The sequence below is a fragment of the Furipterus horrens genome, unplaced genomic scaffold (genome assembly GCF_987537825.1).
Source record: "Furipterus horrens unplaced genomic scaffold, mFurHor1.1.pri manual_scaffold_17, whole genome shotgun sequence".
Lineage (NCBI taxonomy): Eukaryota > Metazoa > Chordata > Mammalia > Chiroptera > Furipteridae > Furipterus > Furipterus horrens.
This window is the reverse complement of record NW_028327187.1, coordinates 40,067,324-40,090,402: the sequence shown is the minus strand read 5'-3', so window position 1 is coordinate 40,090,402 and position 23,079 is coordinate 40,067,324. Positions and strand designations below refer to the sequence as shown.

General features: G+C 43.2%; 1 protein-coding gene and 1 long non-coding RNA gene across 3 annotated transcripts in view; one reads left to right on the top strand and one right to left on the bottom strand.

Annotated features, from left to right (window-relative positions):
* The first annotated feature begins 15,027 nt into the window (after window positions 1-15,027).
* ZCCHC12 (zinc finger CCHC-type containing 12) lies at window positions 15,028-17,878 on the top strand. The gene is made up of 3 exons (XM_090264641.1): window positions 15,028-15,358; window positions 15,569-15,620; window positions 16,341-17,878. Exon 3 carries the CDS (start codon window positions 16,436-16,438, stop codon window positions 17,642-17,644), a length of 1,209 nt encoding a protein of 402 aa, XP_090120767.1. The 5' UTR covers window positions 15,028-15,358; window positions 15,569-15,620; window positions 16,341-16,435; the 3' UTR covers window positions 17,645-17,878.
* A 1,040-nt stretch (window positions 17,879-18,918) lies between these two features.
* LOC149990879 (uncharacterized) overlaps window positions 18,919-23,079 on the bottom strand; it is a 40,291-nt gene continuing 36,130 nt past the window's right edge. For both annotated transcript variants that reach the window (XR_016508650.1, XR_016508651.1), the window contains 2 exons: window positions 20,733-20,868; window positions 18,919-19,113 (listed from right to left, as the gene is read on the bottom strand). This is a non-coding gene — a long non-coding RNA (uncharacterized LOC149990879). The remainder of the gene's footprint in view (window positions 19,114-20,732; window positions 20,869-23,079) is intronic.

Here is a 23,079-nt window from a genome sequence, read left to right as displayed (position 1 = left end):
CTTGAGAAATTTATGTCACCAGTTTTCCAAACATTCACCCATTTGTATTAATCAGGTGACATTACTTGTCATTCCTGCTGTTAGGGGGAGGGAGATCAGAGATCACTGTTCTTCACATGTTTGGGGAAAAGTGGTAACCTGCTTGCACTGCAGAGGAGGAGCACTGTGTCCTAGGTTTTTCTGAGAAAATTGGGGTTTAGAGCAAGAGTAGATACCAAGGTGTTACCTCCCTGTGCTTTTATTTTTCAGGTCAGATTGAAGCTGGCAGACAAGTATGGATGTTCCACTTAGTTCTACTGTTCTCTTAAAAAATACTTAGTTTTCCTTTGTAGGAATGAGACTCCTTCTTAGCCAGGTCTTGTATAATTCTGGGAAGCAAAACACTGAAATACCTCACCCAAAGCCATTTTTCCTGTTACCCTATTTAGATCACAATGGTGGGAGTGCTTTGATATTCTTACTACCCAAGGAATGAGTGCTGCTGTCTATCAAGCGTCCTGGGAGTGGGGAAATTGTATTTTGTTTCTATCCTCTTTCAGCAGTAAAATAGTTGAGGGAAAAGGGGGCACCGAGTTATGGGAGAACTGTGGCTGTTTTATAATTGTTGAAAAGTGATCCCCAGGTATTGAGAGCTCTTGGAGACTTTGATACTTGGTGGGGCAAAAGTAGGTTTACAGTTATTCATATGGAAAATAATACAAGAATAAATAAAATACAAGAATAAACTGTATTTCACATACTCACAACTACAAACCTATTTTTCCCCCACCCTGTACATCAGTGGGATTCTCATCACCTGTAGGAAACTAGAAGGTTCATTTTCTATTTTGTCTGACCTATACATATTGTTTTCTCTGTATACCTAAGTAAACAGACTGTAAAAATGTTCATTCTTATTCTTTCATTGAGATAAGTGTTTTCTTCATCTGGGCACTAAAGGGATTTGTGAAACAATGTTAACATTTTTGGTAATGCCTTCCACTAGGGATCATTGTGTTTAACTTCTTATAGGAAAGTTTGAATAAAATAAATAGTCTTTTTATATGTCACCCAAATGTTTTCCTTTGGTATTATTTTGGGGAAAGTATTGTGAGATAAGGGTGGCATTAAAAAATTGGACCTAAAAGAATAAATGTGAAAAATTCCAAGATAACTATTTTATCTTAAAATCATTTATCATAAGCTTCCCTACTCTTCTCAATATGACTGTGTTTTCTGATAAGGCCATGTACTAAAGAATATAAGTATTTGATAAATTGTAGACATGTTAATTAAGGGAAATGGAAAACTGGTTCTTTCTAATATTAAGCTTAAAATAGAGTACAATATACTTAAGGAAGTTGTCATGGTATACATGAAGGGGGACCCCCTAGTGTGAGAAACACTCACAACAAAAAATACTGGGACACAGGACTTAAGCGGTAGTGGAGGCTTTATTCACAGGTCTGCAGAGCTGGGTGCACAACAAAGGTATTCACACCCAAACCAAGGAAGTTGGTTTTATACTAACGTGAGTAGCCCCGCCCCGGCCTTCCCCTTCCTGCTTCATTTCTCCATGCTTGGATACTCCGGAGTTACAATCTAATGCGTTTTCCTAAATTGTTTGCTGAGCTGTCTACATTTTCTCATTTCCCAGTGTTTGGTGAATATCTTTCCCCTTTGATCTCAGAGGCATTTGTGCTGAGCTGTGGAATGTCCCTTCCTGACTTGCAGGTATGCTAATACTGTTGACTCAGACTTAGAGATCCCTAACTAAAGATTTAATTACATTTGTCCTTTGATGCTAATTATTTTCTACTCTGGTTTGAGAGTCACCAGTTTCTTTGTACTTCACACTAGTCATACATTAATCACATTACCAGGTTAGATTTGAGACTAACAAAATCAGTTCTAAATAGGTGTCCTCTTAGAGTTGGTGATGAAGTTTCATATTTTCTATAATGACAGCAAACTGGTTTGAATGTCACAGAAGGTTTTTCTCATTTGTGTTAAGCTCCAGGAGTGGGTTTTGAGCCAGACAACATTTCTTTAATGACTCTGAGTCTTCACAGGATCCAAACCCCAGGATATGTGTAGGCGGTACTGATCTTGGTTAGGTTAGTCCTATTAACTATATGAATGATCCACGAAGATTCTGGAAATCTACTTCCAGGTAAGTGTAAGAACGGAGTCGCTCAGAAGGCCATTAAGACACGGCGAGCAGGAAAAAAGAAGTTTATTGGGAGAATCAGCAAGTGGGGAGGGAGCCTGCCATGGGCAGTCTGAGCTTAGCAAGTAGGAAGGGAGCCATGTTGTGTGGGTGGCTCCAACTCCAAACTCCTCGGGGAGGAGGTGGTTGCTCTACAGGGGGAAGAAAAAAGGGACTACTGAGTTTAGTCGACCATTTGGTTATCTGGCAGCTGCAAGTATGAGGGGCTGATCAAGGCCAAACGCACAGTTCTGTTTGAAGCACCCTGCTATCTTCCAGGCCACTATAGGTGGGGAACTCCCAGCCCAAGACATCGTTATCTCCCAGGAAACTGCAGGCAGAGGGGGGTGGGCATGGAAACTGAAGCTGTCTGTAAGTATGATTTTGTTTTTTAACTGGAAACTTTTTAACTCTTAATATATCAACACACCGAGTATTATGACAGAAAACATTTAACTGAAGACCCTTGGGGTTGTATATCTGAATGAGGTCTATGGAAAAGAAATTCCTGTAGCCATAAACATGGCCACATTATCTCAGGGGAAAAAGAGCCAATATGATGTAAGCACATTGATTTCCAGAGTCTCTTTTCTTTTAAACCCTAGTGATTAGATAAGCAAATTTTTTGTAAATACTGTAGCTAAATATTGGCATACTTTTACTTCAAGGGAGGAGTTTAATGACATTTGGATGTGCTAGCTACTTTTGATATCAATCCCCAAGATAATTTCTTTCTGAAGGTTCATCACCACTTTCCTAATGGCCATGCATTGAGTTTATCAGCAATAGCAATAGGAACATATGTATTTCACTTCTTGTTTTCAACATTTATGAAATAGACCATTATATAAAAAGAGAAGCTTAATAGTTATTGAGTGGCTACTGTGTGCCAAGTTACATGTATTATTTCACTAAATCCTCGTGTGACTCCTTTGAGATAGGTTGTGTTATTACCTTCATTTTATAGATGAAGAAGCAGACATGAGATGATTGGTGAATGTGTGCAAGATCACACAGCTAGTAACTGATTGAGACAGAATTGGAAAACAAGTCAGCCCAACTTTAGAGCTTATATAACACAGCCAATGATGTATTTGTCCTAAAGAGGCAACTATTAAAGAATAAACATTTCATATTATTGCTTATCAAGTGGAAGACTGAGAATTTAAATTACTTAATTGCAAAGTGAGCTTTTTACAGTGTCTTAAGGTTCATTTGTGCATTCATTCATCAATGTGCCAGGCAATGTGCTATGTACTAGGAATTTAGAAGTGAATAAGAGTCAGCTTAGTATCAGGTGGTTAGTCAGAAAGGGACTACAGTATTCTCTCACTTATCGTGAGTATTACATTCTAGACCCCCCCCCCCAGGATAGGTGAAAATCCATGAAGTAGGAACCTTACATTTATTTTAGTATTTATATCTATTTTAAGGCTTTATAAACCCTTCCCATACGTTTATAAACCATTCCCAGTCCTTATTAACCTTTTCCACACTTTTATAAACACTAATTACGTTCTTAAACATATTCTACACTCTTAAACCTATGTAACTTTAACAACATACATATACAGTACTGCAAAATCCCGTGATATAGCGAAAAATTCACGATAAATAATTACGATATTTTTAAAAATCCTGTGATACAGTGAGGCCGCGATAAGTGAACCGTGATACAGAGAGGGACTACTGTATATGAAACCTTGCACCTAATGCCAGTGTGGTGTCAAGATGTTTAATAGACCCTAACACAGACTGGTCACTGTGCCCTCTATATTGATATCTATAATCTGTAACTGTCAACTGTAATCCAAGCACCTAAAAGCTATTGATGATTTATGAATTTTGACCTTGTATCTCCCATGCATACCCTTCTGAATAAAAAGCATGAGGGACAGAGGCCTTGCGCTTTCTCCACTAGAGGGAACAGCTGCCTCCTTTCCCCGCCAGACACAATACAGTGTACTGAATAAGTTTGTTCCACTGTGGTTGTGAACCCTCTGCTGGACAGAACAGTTTCCAACCGAGCCAGGGCACTGGAGGCAGCTCAGCCTCATCTGGTGCCCAAACGTGAGGCAGGACAGCCTCATCTGGCATCCGGATGTGGGGCCTCATCTGGCATCCAAATGGGGGGCAGGCCAGCCTCATGCCCATCAATATTTCTCTCCCTCTCTCCCTCCCTTCCCCTCTGTCTAAAAATAAATAAATAAAAATAAATGGTAACTGATTGAACACAATTCCTTCTTCCTTCGTATATGAAAATGACAGTCTTGGTGGCAGCAATATAGCTACCTTTTACAATATTATACTATACTATTAACTTTCTTTATACCAAATGTGTAATGAAATGATATTTTTCAATTGCACTATTTTTAGAAATATGTTATGGTACACATTTAATTAGCAATATTATAATGTTATAATGTGAATCACAACTTTTATTTATCCATCTAAAAACTTAAAATCAAAAGTCATTTTTTATCTTTTATTTTTTTTAATTGTCAGGAAAGAAAACAGATCTACTTTCTCCTCTCACCCCTGGGGTAGATAAAAACTGGAAAAATAATACTGGAAAGGTAAGCTGCCTCTTGCCAGTAAAATAGCTAGTTTGGACCCCAAATTAGCCGCTTTCTCAGCATGAGAGAGCAGTGTGAAACTTTAACGTATGAGGATTAATGTACAGTCTGCCATGCAGCCCAAAATAAGGCTGGCCAATACGTGGGGCCACTAAGGAGCTGAACAGACTAATTGATAAATCTCAGCCCCAAGAGGAAGCCTGGATTAGCTGTGAGCTTCATAGCCAAAAGTTGCTCTGCCTGCAAGTAGGGCACCATGGAAACCAGAACTAGAATTATAAAGGAGGAAGGTCTTTGTTTATCTGTTCTTTTATAGTATATGTACTGCCAAAGCAAGCACTATTTGTTCTTTTTTTTTTTTTTCCCAACCAGGAGTGATATTAAAACTATATGACATGGACACCAACCAATCAGATTTGAGACCAGGTGTAGTTTAGTATTTCATTGGACTGTGGAAATTCTTTATAAGAACAGTAAGACAACTTTGAAAGAAGTGAAAAGTCAAGTTTAGCCTTGAAATTTGAAAATTCTTAAACAACCAATACCTGGTTTTCCTAGGGAAGAAAAAACCCTGCACACATGCACACATACACACACAATCGAATGTATTCTTTCAAGATGTCTACGAATGTTTTTGCAAATGGCAGTACAAAGCATTTTTGTGTTGTATCTTTTTTCTCCTCACAATAAAGACCAACATTAGCACGTTGGAAATATGATACTTGCAGAGCACTTCACCATGTGTTAATTAAGATCAAAATGGTGCAACTCCTTTATGATATTTTTAAATGCACTAAAAATTTGAAAGCAGGTTCGATTCCCAGTCAGGGCACATGACCAGGTTGCACGTCAGGTCCCCAGTTGGGGGCGCGAGTGAGAGGCAACCGTACAGAGATGTTTCTCTCCCTCTCTTTCTCCTTTCCCCTCTCTCTAAAATAAATAAATAAATAAATAAATAAATAAATAAATAAATAAATAAATTTAAAAAAGAATAAAATCAGAAGTTTAAAAAAAAATTGAAAGCAGGATGGAAAAACAGGCTTATGAGTCTGAATGTTAAGTTGAGAAATATTATGTGAGATTAAATATGTACTCCTTAAGCCTGCTGGGTATACACTTAGTCACACAGCTTTTGATAAGTTGCTGCCTTGAACACCATTGCAAAATATTGATATACACCATGTGAGTATCACCAGCAAGATATAGTGGATATATTAGAGTCTGGGAGCAACATTCCTGCTGCCAAGGTCTGCTCTATTGCACTTTACTTTTTAATTTATTCATTCAAGAAGACTTTAAGTGGGTATAGATTGTGTGCAAGATCTGACAGATTCAAAGAAGACTAGGACATGTTTTCTGTCTTATTGTTTCTTATAGTCCAGGGCAGGGATGCAAAATTTGTTTCATCTTGTAGACTAGGTCTGCCTGGTATACTCTTTCATGAAGATTTTGAGCCCTGACTGGAGTGGCTCAGTGGCTTGAAAGCTGGCTTGCAAACCAAAAGGTGGCTGGTTCAATTCCCAGTCAGGGCACATGCCTGGGTTGCGAGCCAGGTCCCTGATTAGGGGCACGCAAGAGGCACCTGATCGACATTTCTCTCACACATCGATGTTTCTCTCCCTCTTTTTCTCCCTCCATTTTTCTCTCTCTAAAATAAACAAATAAAACCTAAAAAAAGAAGGATTTTAAGATTGAGTTTGTGCTCAGTAGGAAGACAGCTAAGATCTATTAGTGATGTCTCATTGGGTGCTGGTGGAGGATAACTTGAAGCATTTGTGCCACATATTGCCATCCTGGGATAAGGGATGGAGGGAGATATTTGTGTCTATGAATAATCAATAATCTTCAAGGCAGAATGTCAAAAATTAGAGCTGTAAAACATCCAAATAAAGTGCTGTAGACAGGCAGTGGAAAGAATGATGAGGGTGTCGGGGCTGGGAGGAGACCCAGAAAAATTTATTGAAGGTGGTACTAGTTGACTTGCACTTTGAAGTATGAGTAGAACCTCACTAGATTAACAAAAGGGGGCTTTATTGTCCTCAGATGATTTTGACTAAAAGCACAGATTGTGGTGGCAGGATGGATTGTGAAAGGAAGATGGAGATAAGCACACGAGTCGGGAGCCTGGCCAGAAAGTGGTAAGGATCTCCTGTGTCAGAAAAATTGGAGAGAAGTGCACAGATATGAAATATTTTAGAGATAGCATCACCATGAGTTGATGAATGGATGGGAGATGTTTAAGATGATATAGAGAAGTGAAGGCTTGGGTGGTAGGTGGGGATGAGGTAGATGAGAAATATGAATTCTGTTTTAGACATGTTGACCATGGATTGTTGGAATGAACCATTGGGGTCATGATTTCCAATAGGATTGGGAGGCACTCAGGGGTGGCAATGAGAGAAGAGCAATTTCAAGAGTCAGGGTTGTCAGAGCCATCTACCAGGAAAAGACAAATGGACCCATTACAAGCCTTCAGCACAGGGTGAAGAAGCCCCCAAATCTAAGCCAGCTATGCAGCAGTCACGGGATGGCTAGCGAGACACAGTCACTGCAGAGCACTTACTAAGGAATTTCCAACTCAAGAGTTACACTCTGCTGCCACCTGGGGGCTGCATGTAAAAATTGTAATGGCAGCATTTTGAAATCCACGTAAAGGAGATGGCATGTAATTTTGGAGCTAGCAAGAACCCTCCTCTCCAAAACCTTTATAGTTAGTTCTTCCTTGAACACTTTTAATCCTAGCTCTATTTTTCTGTCCCCAATGAAAGAAACCATAGGAGCACATGTTGTGTAGTATCCTTTCTTTATAGATTGGTTTAACCCTTGACAGAAGACAACTTCCAGTCAGCTATGCATCATAGTGCTGAACTGAGGGCTTTCATGCTGGTCACACTGCCCTTTGGTTACTGAGCAAGGGTCTGACTTGAAGCACAACTCCCTGCTGGATACATCAAATCCCTCATTTTGACTGAGTCACTGGCTATCTCTGACTTTTGACACTAGAATATACTATACTTTGCCTCCAGAGGCACCACTTACTGAAGTTTTCTTTGTCAACCACCTTTTCTGGAGTGGAACTGAACCTTCATGTTTTTCTTCAGTCACTCAACAAATACTTACTGAGTGGCTACAGTATGCCAAGTACATGCTGAGGGTACATAGGGGAGCAAAAGCAGATGGTGACCCCTCAAAAATTGTGTTACAGTCTAACTGTAAAGACAAAAGCAGTCATGTGAAATGTGTTAATTGCTATGAAGTAAAGATTATGTGTGACACAGTGAGAGCAAGTTAACAGAATGATCTGACCTAGTCTTTGAAGGGTAGCAAAAACTTTTCTAAGGATGTGACATTTAAGCAGAAACCTGAAGAATTCATAGGAATTAGCTAAGAGTTCACTGTTCTGAAAACTGTGAAATCCACAAGGCTGGAGAAAATAGGAGCCATCCACAAGGTTCCTTTGTCTCCCAGGCTCATAGTGCAGTAGGGAGATTCAACAGCTTTACACAGACAGTCCGTAGAAGAATCCTTAATCCTTAATTGGCATGTCCATCAAAGTGAAAACTATGTGCCTTTCAAAAAAAAAAATTGATGAACTTCTGTCCAAGATGGAGGCCTAGACAGACACGCTGGGTCTCCCTCCACAACTAAGAAGGAAGATAACTACCAAAACTTGACACAACAAGAAGTTCCAGAAATCAAACTGCATGGAAGTCCAACAAACAAAGATATAAAAAAGAAATAGTCATCCAGACAGGTAGGTGGGGCAGAGCAGGGGCGGAAAGGACTCAGTGTGATGGTGGCAGCAGCGGCACTAGCGGGACCAGTGGCAGTGGCAGGCTGGCAGAAAGCCCAGTCACACATTTTAAAAAGTCAGGAAGGACACCTGGGGAGGGCTCCCAACTCCTGACAAGACCACGCAGCTCACTCTCCCAGTGCCAGGGAAAATCAACCTCATTGCTTCTGACTGTGCAAACCAGTGGGGGTTGGGGCGGAGGAAGAAACTGCCCATCTCTCAGCAGTCTGCTAGTTTAAACAGCCCCTACAGTCCTAGAACATTCGCAGACCCACCCACTCTGGGAACGACGGCCAGGGCAACAGCTAGAGAGGGCCAGTCCCAAACGAAAGTGGGAGAAGTTCCTGGAAAAGGGGCAAGTGCTGAGCAAGCGGTATCGTTCCCTCTCTGACCCCACCCCCACATACAGCGCCACAACCTGGTGAAACAGGTCGCCCAGTACTGATGAATACCTAAGGCTCTTCCCCTTACAACATAACAGGAATGACAGCTCTATCTAATACACAGAGGCAAACAAACACAGGACCCCGTCAAGATGAGGAGACAGAGAAGTATGGCCCCAAAGAGTGAATGGATCAAGGTTCCAGTGTGAGAACTGAGCGATGAGGAGATAGCCAATCTAACAACCGAGTTAGCCAATCTAACAGAAGCAGAGTTCAAAACACTGATGAGTAAGATGTTCACAGGCTTGACAGATATGCTTGAGTGTGGCAAATGCATAAGGGAAGAAGTGAAGGCTATGCTAAGTGAAACAGGAAAATCCACACATAACCAATGGTGAAGGGAAGGAAACCAGGGTTCAAATTAATGATTTGGAACATCAGGAAGAAAAAAACAGTCAACTAGTACAGAATGAGGAAACAATAATTGAAAAAAAGAATAAGGAGAGGCTTAGGAACCTCTGGGACAACTTTAAACGTGCCAACATCCGAATCATAGGGGTGCCAAGAGAAGAAGAAGAGCAAGAAATTGAAAGCTTATGTGAAAAAATAATGAAGGACAACTCCCCAGATTTGGTGAAGGAAATAGACATACAAGTCCAGGAAGCACAGAGTCCCAAACAAGCTAGACTCAAAGAGGACCACACCAAGACACATCATAATTAAAATGCCAAAGGTGAAAGATAAACAGAGAATCTTAAAAGCAGCAAGAGAAAAGCAGAGAGTTACCTAGGAAGGGGTGCTTATAGGACTTTCAGCTGATTTCTCAAGAGGAACTTTTCGGGCAAGAAGGGGCTGGCAACAAGTATTCAAGGTGATAAAAAAGGACTTACCACCAAGATTACGCTATGCAGCAAAGCTATCATTTAGAATAGAAGGGCAGATAAAGTTCCTCCCAGACAAGGTAAAGCTAAAGGAGTTCATCATCACCAAGCTGTTATTATATGAAATGTTAAAGGGACTTATTTAAGAAAAATATCAAAGTATGAACACTAAAATGACAACAAACTCACAACCACTGAATCTAAAAAGTAGAAACAAAATCCAACTAAGCAAACCAGAATAGGAACAGAATCATAGGTATGGGGATCATTTGGAGGCTTATCAGCAGGGAGGGGGAAGAGGGAGAAATGTCGAAATGGTGCAGGGATTAAGAAGCATAATTGATTGGTACAAAATAGACAGGGGGAAGTTAAGAATAATATAGGAAAGGGTGAAGTCAAAGAACTTATATGCATGATCCATGGACATGAACTAAGGAATTGGTGGGATTGCTGGAGGGAAGGGTGGTACTGGGCGGAGGGGAGCAAAGGAAAAATAATTGGGACTACTATAACAACATTATCAATAAAATATACTATAAAAATAATTGAAAAAAATAGATAAAGAAATACTAATTTTCTTGAAATGTGGAAATACTGTGTTTTGGTCTCTTTAATTTTTATTTTTCTAAGAACTGAACCAATTTTTAAAATCTCCATATTCATTCACTTCAACTGCAACATAATATCTTCAATATTCTAACAAGTTGGACCTGAACCAAATCAACATCTCAAAATCTACCTGAACTTCAGATTCCTCATTGGTAAAATAGGGATAATAATAATAGCTACATCCTACAGTTATGGATGCATAATGAGTTAATACTTGCAAAGCATTTAAACCAGTCCCTGGCCCATAATGAGAACATAGTACATGTTAGTATTATTATTTCAGGCCTGACCTGTGTATAAAACATGCCAGAGGAAATAGTTACAGGCTGATGGAACATTGAGGTTGCTTCAACACCATGCCATGGAAGAGGGTGGTTACTCTAACTACACAAAAGGCCAACCCTGACATTAGAAATGGTAAGTGAAAAAGAATCAAGCTCAGTACATTGCATGTAAGTCACCTGGTTTGCCAAAGTACACATAGAGAAAGGGTTATTATGTAGCTTATGTTCATAAGGAACCCCCTCTTCCCTTATTTCTAACAGGTAATCTAGTCTCTATCCAAATACCTCCAGAAACCTGGAGTTTCCTATTTTTGGAGAAAGTTCATTTAGTTCATTGGTAGACAATTGTAATTTTTAGATCAATCTTTACATTGTATAGCTCAAAATCATATTCCTCTTATGTTCACTTGTTAATCTTCCTTCTGCCCTGAGGAACCAAACAGAACAAAAAAACTCTTCCCTTATAATTGGCAAATTGGAATCAGGACTGTAGACTACATTAGTCTATCACTGTCAAACTTCCTGAATTTGATAACTGCACTGTGGTTATCCATGAGAATGTCCTTGTTGTTAGAAATTACATGTGAAATATTAAAGAAAAAAGTAAACATTAATATATAAGTAGTGACAGAGAAAGTGATAAGACAAATGCCAAAATATTTAAAATTGGTAGGATCTGGATAAATGGTATATGAGAATTATTTGTAGTATTCTTGCAACTATTACATAAATTTGAAATTATTTCAAAATAAAAAGATTAATTAAAAAATCCTCCCTCTTCCATATGTCAACTCTTCAAAGGCTTGAGAACAATTGCCACATTTATATGATTCTATTTTTCCCTCTCACACATTTGTTCATTCATTCATTCATTCATTCCTTGACAAATATTGATTGAGCATATGCTTTGTGCCAGGCATTGAGGATATAGCAGAGAAGATAATCAATTCCATCTTTCCTGGAACTTGGGGGTACTTAGACCAGAACTCATCAAATTATTCCACAAGTAGTTCTATTATTTCTGTGATGGAATTACAGTGAAAGAATGGGGGTGGGGTGGTGTGAGAAAGCCTATCTATCATAAGATTCTAAACCTAGCAAAAATGTCTCAGCATCTAAGGTTGTAAGGATGCAAAGGGCAGTGAGCCAGAGACATTAACAATATTTTATGAAAAGTCTGTTGGCTCAGGGGAAGAATTTGTGGGCCCCAGGGGAGCAGCTTCAGACAAGCATTTGACAAGTTGTTCCATCTGCTCCCTTAATATCACAGAGCATTGAAAAGAGATTACCTGGATTTTAGTGACAGCTGCTGTGTACCAGCGATGTAATTGTGAAAGAAATAGCACAGCCTCAGTGCCTTGGTGCATGCAGGTTGGAATCAATCAACAGTAGGAGTCCTTAGTTGACCTCTCAGAATGTTCAGAACTACCTTAGGAACCAGACTCCAGCTTCTCTCTGCCCACACTCCAGCCCGCATCAATCACAGCCATGTCTGATGGCATAGCTATGGCATTTGGACATGTGGCTTCTCTATCTCCACCACCCTCCACCCTCCATTACCACTACCACCCCACTGTTACTCCAACAATCCTGAGGTAGCAGGTGTTTAGTCTTCAAGTTTGAATCATCTACTCTAAAACTTCTAAGTATTGGGATTGGAAATAAAGTAGAAAATATAAGGTGATGTATTTGGCAGGCTGAAGGACATCAGATTGTTCACTTCCTTCAGAGCATCAGCATTCAAGAACAAGCAACAGCAACAACTTTGCACTTGGGAAATCCAGTTATACATTTCATGATGCTATCACCCTGGCCTCCCACCCAAAGCCACAAAACTGTCTAGCCTTACTTCACATGAGGGAAATAATGTCTTCTTTCCCAGAAACAGAAGTAAGGGAATATTGAGTGTTACGGGCTGAACTGTGTCCCTCCAAAATTCATATGTGGAAGCCTTAACACCCACTGCCTCAAAATGTATTTGGGAGTAGGGCCTTTTAAGAGGTGACTAAATGAAAATTAGGCCGTTAGGATGAGTCTTAATCCAATCTGACTGAGGTCCCTATAAGAAGAGGAAATTTAGACATCAGGACTGGGCACACAGAGGAACAACCCTGTAAAGAGGCAGCAAGAGTGTGGCCATCTGCAAGCCAAGGAGAGAGGCTTCAGGAGAACGAAATACTGTAGGCACCTTTAACTGGACTTCTAGCCTCCAGAACTGTGAGACAAGTAATTCCTGTTGTTAATGCCACCCAGTCCGTGACACTTTGTCATGGTAGCCCAAGCTAAGACAAGGAACCACTGGCTTCATGGTCCATTCACTCCGGACAGCTCTGCGTGCTGTTTTCATGGAGTTGCTCCTTCTCCAGGGCCAGTAATGCCAAGTCCAGCACAGGTGAAGTTCCTTCAAGAGCTCAGAGAAGAACCCCCTTCCAACTATCCTTGAACCAGGAAACAGAAGAGCTATGTCACAGCAGAGGGCTGTAGTTCAGAGCTCTAGTCAAATTGTGTTTCATTTCTCACACCCCTTTCTCAAGTGCAAATTGAAGGAGGAAGATATTAATAAAGATTGTAGGGGAGTGGTTTTTAACCATTACTTGGCCACTGATACATCTAAAAATCTACAAACCTTTGGATTCAGAAAAATACAATCCATGTTAGTTTTCTACGGCTGTAGTGACAAATTACCACAAACTTGGTGGCTGAAAACAAGAAAAAATGTATTTTTTCATAGTTCTGGAGGCCAGAAGTTCAATAACAGTTTCTCTGGGTTGAATTCAAGGTGTGAGTAGGGCTGTACTTTGTTCCTTGCCTCTTCTGGTTTCTGGTGACTGCCAGCATTCCTTTGCTGGTGGTCACACACGCCAATCTCTTTCTGTCTTCACATCCCTTTCTCCTTTTCTGTGTGTCAATTTTCTCTTGTCCATTATCTTGTGACATCTATGATTGGATTTAGGACCCTCTTGGATAATGCAGGAAAATATCCCCATGTCAAGATCCTTAATATAACCACAGCTGCCAAGATTGTTTTACTTTATAAGATAACATTTATAGATTCCAGGGATTAGGACTTGATATATTTGGGTGGCCATTATTCAGCCTCCTATAGAGTCCAAACTTTTTCCATACAATTTCAGGAAGGTCATGGGCACAGGTAGGAACATTTGTTCTGGAGATGCATTTCACCACAGATAGGCTGTGAACAGATACATTTTAGGCAGGTACATTTACTTAACCACCTTCTCTACACATTAAAATCAACTACAGTGCTGGTTAAAGCCTAAAATCTAAAATCAGCCCAGGCTGGTGTGGCTCAGTGAATTGAGCACCAGCCTGCGAACCAAAGGGTTACCGGTTTGATTCCCAGTCAGTGCACATGCCTGGGTTGCGAGCCAGGTGCCCAGTTGGGGGCCTGCCTGCCTGTGAGGGGCAACCACACATTAATGTTTCTCTCCCTCTTTCTAAAAATAAATAAATAAAATCTTTAAAATCAAAAATCACATGCCCTATTCCTAAATCAGAATACCCCAGAGGCCAGGCCCAGGACTGCACATTTCTTTTTTTTAAAGATTTTATTTATTTATTTAGAAAGGGGAGAAGCAAGGGAGAAAGAGAGGGAGAGAAACAGTGATGTGAGAGAGAAACATTGGTTGGTTGCCTCTCACATGCCCCCAACCCTGAACCAGGCCTGCAAGCTAGGTATGTGCCCTGACTTGGAATCAAACCAGTGATGTTTTGCTTTGTGGGAGGACACCCAACCAACTGAGCCACACCGGCCAGGGCTCTAGAATCTACATTTCTAATAAGCTCCCCAAGATGATTCTGATGCAGCCAGCCTTGCACCCATAGTTTAGTGAATAATTGATTAACAGCCTGGTTGCCTAAGTCCCCTCACTGTTAAATAGATGCACTGTCACCTTCTTCACAGTGAGAGATGTCTGTGCAAGCCTATTTGCATAAAGAAAGCGCTAATGTTCTTTTTTCCCTCCCTTCCCACTATACAAAGATAAAGTACTTTTATTGTTTATTTGCTTTTGATCCACTTTGTGTTCAATGCACTTGGCCTCCAAGGTTCGGAGCTAAGCCAAGGGATAGAGGTAGAAGGGAAGAGCCACAAACTCTCCCAGGCGGTGCAATTAAGCTGCACTTGATGCTTGGTAGAACTGCGCGCCTCTCTCCCACCCCGAACCTCCTGTATAATTTGCCTCAGCCCGAGGCTGTGCGGGGAGCCAACCCGGCCCAGCCTTTTTGATTGGCCGCGCTGGCCCACGCGTCACGCTCTTTCGTCTCAGTGGACAGGGGATAAAAGCAGCCGTGGCTGCCGTGGAAACCGTGCTGTTTGGACTCGGCTCCCCCTAGCTGGGCCGCTGTGCAGAGCAGCTTGGTCCCCGCAGCCCTGGGTCGCTTAGCAGCGGAGGAGGTGCCCATCCATTTCCCTTTCAGGGTCGCATAGGCCGAAGGCTGCACCCATAGTTGTCACGCAGGAGCGTCCGTGGAGCACAGGCAAAGAACAAGGACACAATTGCCCAGCACAGAGAGAGGAGAGGAAGCCCCCCCAGGACTGGGCGGCTCCCCTCTTGGAAAATCGAGAACTGCAAGGCAGAGGGCAAGGAGCACTTCCGTGGCCCGGCTGCGCTAAGTGAAGAGGTTGGGTGCGTCTGGATGCTGCCAGTGGGTAAGATTTTCATGGATTGAGGGGGCAGTTTCTTTGGGGGATGGGAGGCAAGGGACTGGGGCCGGGAGAGAATCGCAAGCTATCTGTCTTGAACCTTTTTTGCATCCCCTCATCTCTTCCTGGGGAGGAATATGTACGTGTGCATGTGCATATGCAAGCCCTATTCCCTTTCTTGGTGGCAGGCCCTCAAAGCCAAATGTGAACCTGAATTCTGTGCAGCTGATTGCAGAGCAGGTAAGCTGACAATTTCCCTGGGGAAATGTAATGGGACGAGGATCTGTTTGCTTGTGTTCATAACGTGGGAGAGGGGATTTTCTGCTTGGCTACAGTGGAGGCAGCGAGGGGTGGGCAGGGAACGAGGGAGCAGGATGAGGGTGTTTCTGACCCTTCCTTTCCCTGCCCCACCCTCCGTGGTGGCGCAGTCTTGACGCCTTGAGGTTTGGGATCGGCGACCCCCGGTGGACAACTTTCTTAACGGCAGCCACCAGTTGCAGGGGCTGGTGGTGAAATAAAGGCGCGTGCTTGTCCCTGAGCTCGTGTAAGAATCTGAGAGATAAGGGATGGGGGGGGGGGCATTTTAAGAAGTGAGGTGGTTGAGACCAGAGACCATGAGGTTAATGAGATCTTATTTACTGCCACAAATCTGTGACCACTGTGCTCTATTTTGAGGGCCCAGCATCAGGTCCCTACACTAGTACACTTAGAATTAGAAGCAACAATTACCTTGTGGTCCCTCTTGAAGGAATGGAAGGATGGATGTGGCTGTCAAAGCTCTCTGCTAACACCGAGAAACTGCTGGCTCTAGGAGATTGTAACGGTCAGTCTCCTGGAGGGTATTTTTAGGGCAGTAGGCAGATATAACATGTACTTGCAGGATATTCAGGAAGGGAGGGGGGGAAAGCTGCAAACTTATTAACCCCTTATTACCCGCCTCCCATTTTTTCTTTTTTACAGTTCCTAGAGATAGGAGGAAGGCACGCCTGCAGATTAGGCTTTTCCAAAAAGCCCCAACATCTTGTTACTATTCAGATACCCGATCATCGTTGGTCATGGCTAGCATCATTGCACGCGTGGGTAATAGCCAGCGGCAGAACACACCCTTGCCACCGTGGGTCCATTCTACGCTGAGGTCCCTGGGGAGGAGTCTTGGTCCTTTAATGGCCTCCGTGGCAGAGAGAAACATGAAGTTGTTTTCAGGGAGGGTGGTACCAGCCCAGGGGGAAGAAACCTTTGAAAACTGGCTCAACCAAGTCAATGGGGTCCTGCCAGATTGGAATATGTCTGAGGAGGAAAAGCTCAAGTGCTTGCTGAAAACCCTTAGGGGCCCTGCCCGGGAGGTCATGCGTTTGCTCCAGGCAGCCAACCCCAACCTAAGTGTGGCCGATTTTTTGCATGCAATGAAACTGGTGTTTGGGGAGTCTGAAAGCAGTGTGACTGCTCATGGTAAATTTTTAAACACCCTGCAGGCACAAGGGGAGAAAGCTTCTCTTTATGTGATCCGTTTAGAGGTGCAGCTCCAGAACGCTATTCAGGCAGGGATCATAGCTGAGAAAGATGCAAACCAGACTCGCCTGCACCAGCTCCTTTTAGGGGCTGAGCTGAATGGGGATCTGCGCTACAGGCTGAAGCATCTTCTCAGGATGTATGCAAATGAGCAGGAGCGTCTTCCCAACTTCCTGGAGTTAATCAGAATGATAAGGGAGGAAGAGGATTGGGATGACTCTTTTATTAAACGGAAGTGCGCCAGGAGATCTGAGTCAATGGTGGAGAGGGCAACCAGCCCAGTGGCATTTCAGGGCTCCCTGCGGATCGTGATTGGCAGTGCTGACTGCAACGTGATAGAGATAGATGACACCCTGGATGACTCAGATGAGGATGTGATTCTGGTAGAGTCTCAGGACCCTCCACTTTCATTCTCAGGATCTTCTCCCCCCAGAAGCAGGGCCAAACCTCGGGATCAAGTGCTAGTCATTGATTCCCCCAACAGTTCCCAGGCTCAATCTCCTACTACCAGTGGTGGCTCTGGTTATAAGAATGGTGGTCCTGGGAATGTGCGTAGAGCCAGGAAGCGAAAATACACAGTCCGTTGTTCGTATTGTGGTGGTGAGGGTCACTCAAAGGAAACCTGTGACAATGACAGCAACAAGGCCCAGATGTTTGAGAATCTGATAATCACCCTGCAGGAGCTGACAAACACAGAGCAGGAGGGATCAAGAGAGGTTCCTGGTGAACCCGATGACCCTTCTGAGTTACAGTGAGGGGCTGGACCCCAGCCTTAAATGAACCCTTAGCTATATTCAGAGTCTAGTGATGGTAAAGCTGGGGGGGCGGGTCTTCTAATTGCATGAATTAATCCACAAAGCAGCTTTCTTTTAGGGTGGAGGAGAAAGAGTCTTGGATACTAGCACAGTGGAGGAAGATGGCCTGTCCTCCCCTTCCTCGCTCCCCACCTCTGCTGCCTAAAGGTTTATTTGTGTGTGTGTGTGTGTGTGTGTGTGTGTGTGTGCGCGTGTGCGTGCGCACACACACATGTCCTTGATGGCTTTATTCTCTTTGTGAAAGGGGTGTAATTCATTGTTAAATCCTCAGACAATAAAAAAGTACAAAAAATAAAGTACAAATTACTCCAAATTTTCCACCCTTATATAAAACAGTGTCAACCATTTGATGAATATCCTTCTAGATATTTCCCTATACTGATGTACCCAGATAGATATATATGTATAGCTAAAAGTGTCCAAAGAAGTGTTGTTCTATAGTATGTATTTTTCCACCAAACAATTTATGTTGTGGGCTTCTTTCTATGCTAATAAATACATATCAGAATCTATTTTAATGTCTCTGTGGTATTAACTTAAGAAGTAAGGAAAATGGAATAAGAGAAATATGTTATAAAAGCTATAAGGGGTGGGGTTGTACCCTGAGGTGGGGTTTTTAGAAATCTCATTTTGCAGGTGAGGAGAAGTGAAGAAGAAACAGGTGGAAATATTCCCCAAAGGTAAATGGACAGAACCCCTTACTACAACTGACTTGTCCCGTAGGTCATAGAGCCAAACTTTGGCACCTGCTAGTTGACAATGCCCAGTGCTTTCTTCTGTAATGTATTCAGAGGAGTCTGATGGCTGGGGAGTCTGGTGCTGAGGTCACAGCCCCAAATGGGGAGTCCAGAGGCTCCATTCCCAGTCCCTTTGGGGAGAGGCAGCTCTCTCTCCTCTATGTAGATTTCTTAAATTACTACTACTGCTTCTAAACAACATTGTGGTCACAACCAGGAGTCTCTCTTGTGGTTTGAAACTGCCCTCTCCCCAGCCCCCAGTGAAGGAAAGGAGAGAGCAGCTACTCATGGGAGCCCAGCAACAGAGGCTCAGCCAATAGCACTGGAGCCTCACCCCATAAGCCCTGAAGCTACACATGTAAAGCGGGAGGTAGGGCCTGGGGATCTCAACTGATCATTCAGATAAGCCAAAAAACAAACAAACAAACAAAAAAAAAAAAACAAAACACCAGAGGACTGGATGGAACACACCCGGCCTTTATTGCATTATGCGGAGCATCGATGGCAGCAGATTGGCTAAGCAGGACCACACCTCCCTGAATCCCAAACTTGTTTTAAGGGGTCGCAGACAAAGGGGGAATGTGTCTTGCACATGACTCTAAGCTGCATTACCTCAGTGTGTCCATGCAGAAAGAAAGGGTCAAGAGGCAGTCACAGGACAAGAAGGCACTCCTAAAAGGAGATAAGGAGTTAATTATAATCCATTTCCAAAGCAATACACATTCCTTCTGGCTGGGTCCCTTTGGCAAGCCCTCCATTATGAGGGTTGGAGAAGCCATGTCCAGCACAACCTCACACTCCACCCCAACGTTGCTCCTCCACCTCACATTCTTCGTGTTACTGTTACGGCTACATAGGCGAGATTGAACACTCTGAAGCGGTGTATAAAGTTAAGCAAAGGATTTTTAATAATGGCCAGGAGTTGGGCAGACCCTGAGCAGGTCTCTAACATGCTCCAACCTACAATGGAGTCTAAATGCTGGGTTTTTATACTGGTGCAGTCTCTTTGTTTCTTCTTTGATGGGAAACAGCCTTAGGAAGAGGGGGCTGGGCAGGACTCCAGGAATGTCTTGGCAGTAACAGGAACAGAAATTCGCAAGGCTATAAGGTTATCTTCGGTGGCGGCATAGCTTTTCAGCCAGGGACGAACTTCCTGTGAAGCAATTTATTTTCAAAGGGCTAGACATTCTGCAAAGCACAACCTTCACAAATGTTATAAACCAGACACAAGCAAGCAAATGGGAGGTGATAGAGGCTGAGGTGCTTTTAGCTTATAAATCACTAATTGCTATAACACTCCTTCTTACATTCCTTTTTCCAAGGCCTTTTAGCAAGTCCTTGCTACTTCTTACAAAGAACATTTAAAGCCCTCACATACTTACATTTCGAAACTTTTTACAGGGACTATTTGGTGTCCCTACATTACATCCTTCCACTGGGGGACCTGTGTAGTGAGCATGTGGGCACACTGCACCCATATGCCACAGATACAGTAAAGGCTACACCCCAAGACTAAAAGTGCAAGACAGAAACCAAAGATATCTAGCAGAAGGGAACACTGTCAGGAACCTAGAGAATTCCACCAAGCTGTAAAGGGGTCAGAAGCTATGGCCGATATATGATTAATCTCAGCTCCTAGGGCAGTTAAAGCCTGGGATATATTGTGAGAATTATCAGAGATATATACACAATACTTGGTGGGTAGAATGGTACAGGTGCCCCCTTGGACACCAGTGAGTAAGTGTAATGCCATTCTATTCTGCAGCACAACTTTCCTCATTTGAGTTACTTTGTCATTGCCAGAGGCCCCAGGTATAGTCCTCAGGGGTGATGTGGATGTCTACATTACATGCCTGATCTATGACCCCCCAGTGCTTGTATAGTCTTCACCACTTGTTTAGCAGCTTTAAAGGCCTGGTCATGCTTTTCCCCCCAACCCCAGATGGCTCCTTTGTAGGTGAGGCGATAAAGAGAGTGCACTAGCTGAGCTAAATGTGGTATAAAAACCCTCCAGTACCCCAAAAACCCTAAAAATTATTGTAATTGCTTCAGCTTCTGTGGGACGGGGAGAGCCTGCATCTTATCTATTATGGCGGCATCCATCACCTTTGTCTTACCCGACCAAACACCACCTAAGAATTTGGCAGACAATCCAGGTCCATGGATTTTGTTGAAATTGACCACCCCACCTCAACCCTGGAGGTGAGCCAACAGCTAAGGAGCAGCTTGCTCTAACTCTGTAAGAGAATCAGAGGTTAGCATAATATCATCAATGTAATGGTACAACTCACAGAGGATGGTACAGGCCAAGCAGCTAAGTCTTCAGCCACAAGACCATGGCAAACAGTTGGGCTGTGCAGGTGTCCTTGAGGCAGCATAGTAAATGTCCACTGGCAGCCTTACCAGGTGAGGGCAAACTGGTCCTGGCTTTCAGGATCAATATCAATAGAGAAAAAGGCATTAGGTAAATCTAATACATAATGGTATGTGCCCAACTCATGGCTGAGCTTGTCTAGGAGGCTAGCTATGTTAGGCACAGCTGCAAAGAGATGGGGAATTACCTTATGTAGTTCTCTATAATCTACAGTCATGCACCGAGTCCCATCCTGATTTCAGACAGGCCACACAGGTGAGTTGTAGGGGCTGTGGGCTGGTCTGATGATGTTCACCTTAGCCAGTTCTTCTATGGTCTCCTCAATCTCCTTATGGCCACCCAGAAGGCAGTATTGTTTGGTGGCCACCATTCTATGAGGACTGGGAAGTGACACGGGGGTTGTCTGGCATGCCCCCTCAAAATGACCTTCACAACCTCTATTCAGAGGCAAAACTCTCCCATGGTGGTCTGCAGGTACATGCCAGCTAGAATGTCAATTCCTAGGATATACTCAGGGATGGGGAAACATACACCTTATAGGAGCATGTTGGTAAACGCCCTATTCCAAGAGTCAGTGTTACAACCCTCACCCCCTGAATGGATGGTCCTTTGTAGCCATCAATGGCAAGTTATGAGTCCCCTAAATCTCTCTGGGTTACCATAAATAAGACAACATTCTGCACCAGTATCAAATAAAGCCAACACTCTTTGTGCATTCTTTGGGGACCAGTAAACAGCAAGTTATACATGTGGTCTCCGGTCCCCACTGGGTCCCTACAAGTGAGTCCCTCGGACATCCCCCTATGCAAAGACCCTCCCCATGGATTTTACACCAGATGGGCCAGGGGCAACTCCACAAATGGGCAGCCATGAAATCAGCCAAGAAGGGTACTGGCTCTGGGGATGCCAATGGGACTGTTCCAGTTGACAGTGTCCATTCCAATGTTCAGACAGTAGATGTTGTTACGGGCTGGAACTGTTACTTGGGTTTCAGTTGCTGCCAGACTTACAAGAATGCGGTTAAGCTTCTTGTCTGTCTTATCTTTATCTACTGCAGTCTTTACCAGATTATTCCATAGATGTTTGCATGTTACTTTCACTGGACCTTTCTGCTTACATTTCACAGTTAGATTCTCTCTCTTCTTCCCTTCCTTGTCCTTTTCTACCAGCCTTTTTCCTTTCTTTTCTTTCAGCAGCTCTACTTCACCTAGGTGGCAACTGTCTGTGCCACTTCTTGTACAAATTGCCCACTTTGGTGGACAAAATAGGTATCAGGGTGCCCAAGTAAGCTGGGCATGCTGTTTACCCAACCCAGTCCCTCATTCCCATGGTAAATCTTTCCATATCTGGCCCACTGGACTGTGGATTATAGATGGTGTGTTGCATGCTTAGCTCTGGATGAACTGCTGGAGTCCTAGTAATCTGGTCCAGGGTGGGGTAAGAGGAGGATAGACTCCCCTCATTAGGCCACGCCACCTTAGAGCCAGCCATTAGCCACACAAGGAGGGTAGTTGTATGACCAGCTTGGATTCTTTCTCTCAAAGAGGGATGGGTGGTGACAGAAGACATGTTTTAATTAATCTCCCATAGGCAATACGCCATCAGCCCCTATATCCCACGGAGGCAACAGCCTTTGATGGATTCGCACCCTTTCTGTCTGAACTTAGCAGCTGGTGCTACTAGCTCAGCAGGGGTGTAGGAGTGCACCATAGTGTGCAGGGTCTGCTGGGGAGGTGGCACAGGAGCACTCTGTAGCTCCTATGACTTCTGGCTCTTAATCTTCTGAGCCATAATCGGATGAGCCATAACTTTTCCTCCTACTTCTATGGCCTTCCTGCTCTCACCTATTATGACTTCATCATCTGAGTCACTTTCACTTTCAGCCATAGGATCCCACTTGCAATGATTCCAGTCAGACTGAGCCACATTTGCCAGTATACAGGTGGGTGTTAGTTGCCATCCTCATCCCCTGGCAAAGCGACACGCTAGGTCCTGTAATTGCTCACTGGTCTGTTCTAATTGTCTCCCTAGGGCATCCTTATTGTCTGCCATTAGGAAACGCATGTTCCTTTCTAGTTTCAGTTCCTCTTCTAAATGTACAGCAGGCACCTCTACCTCAATGTATCTCTCAGTTACTCTCCATAGTGCTGCCTACATTAACCAGCCCACAGCGGCAGCGACATGGCCGAGGCTTTCTTTTTCCCTAGGGAACACAGCTCCCCCATGAGCTGCAAGGCTTGTAGGAGGCCAGCAGGAGTTTCAGG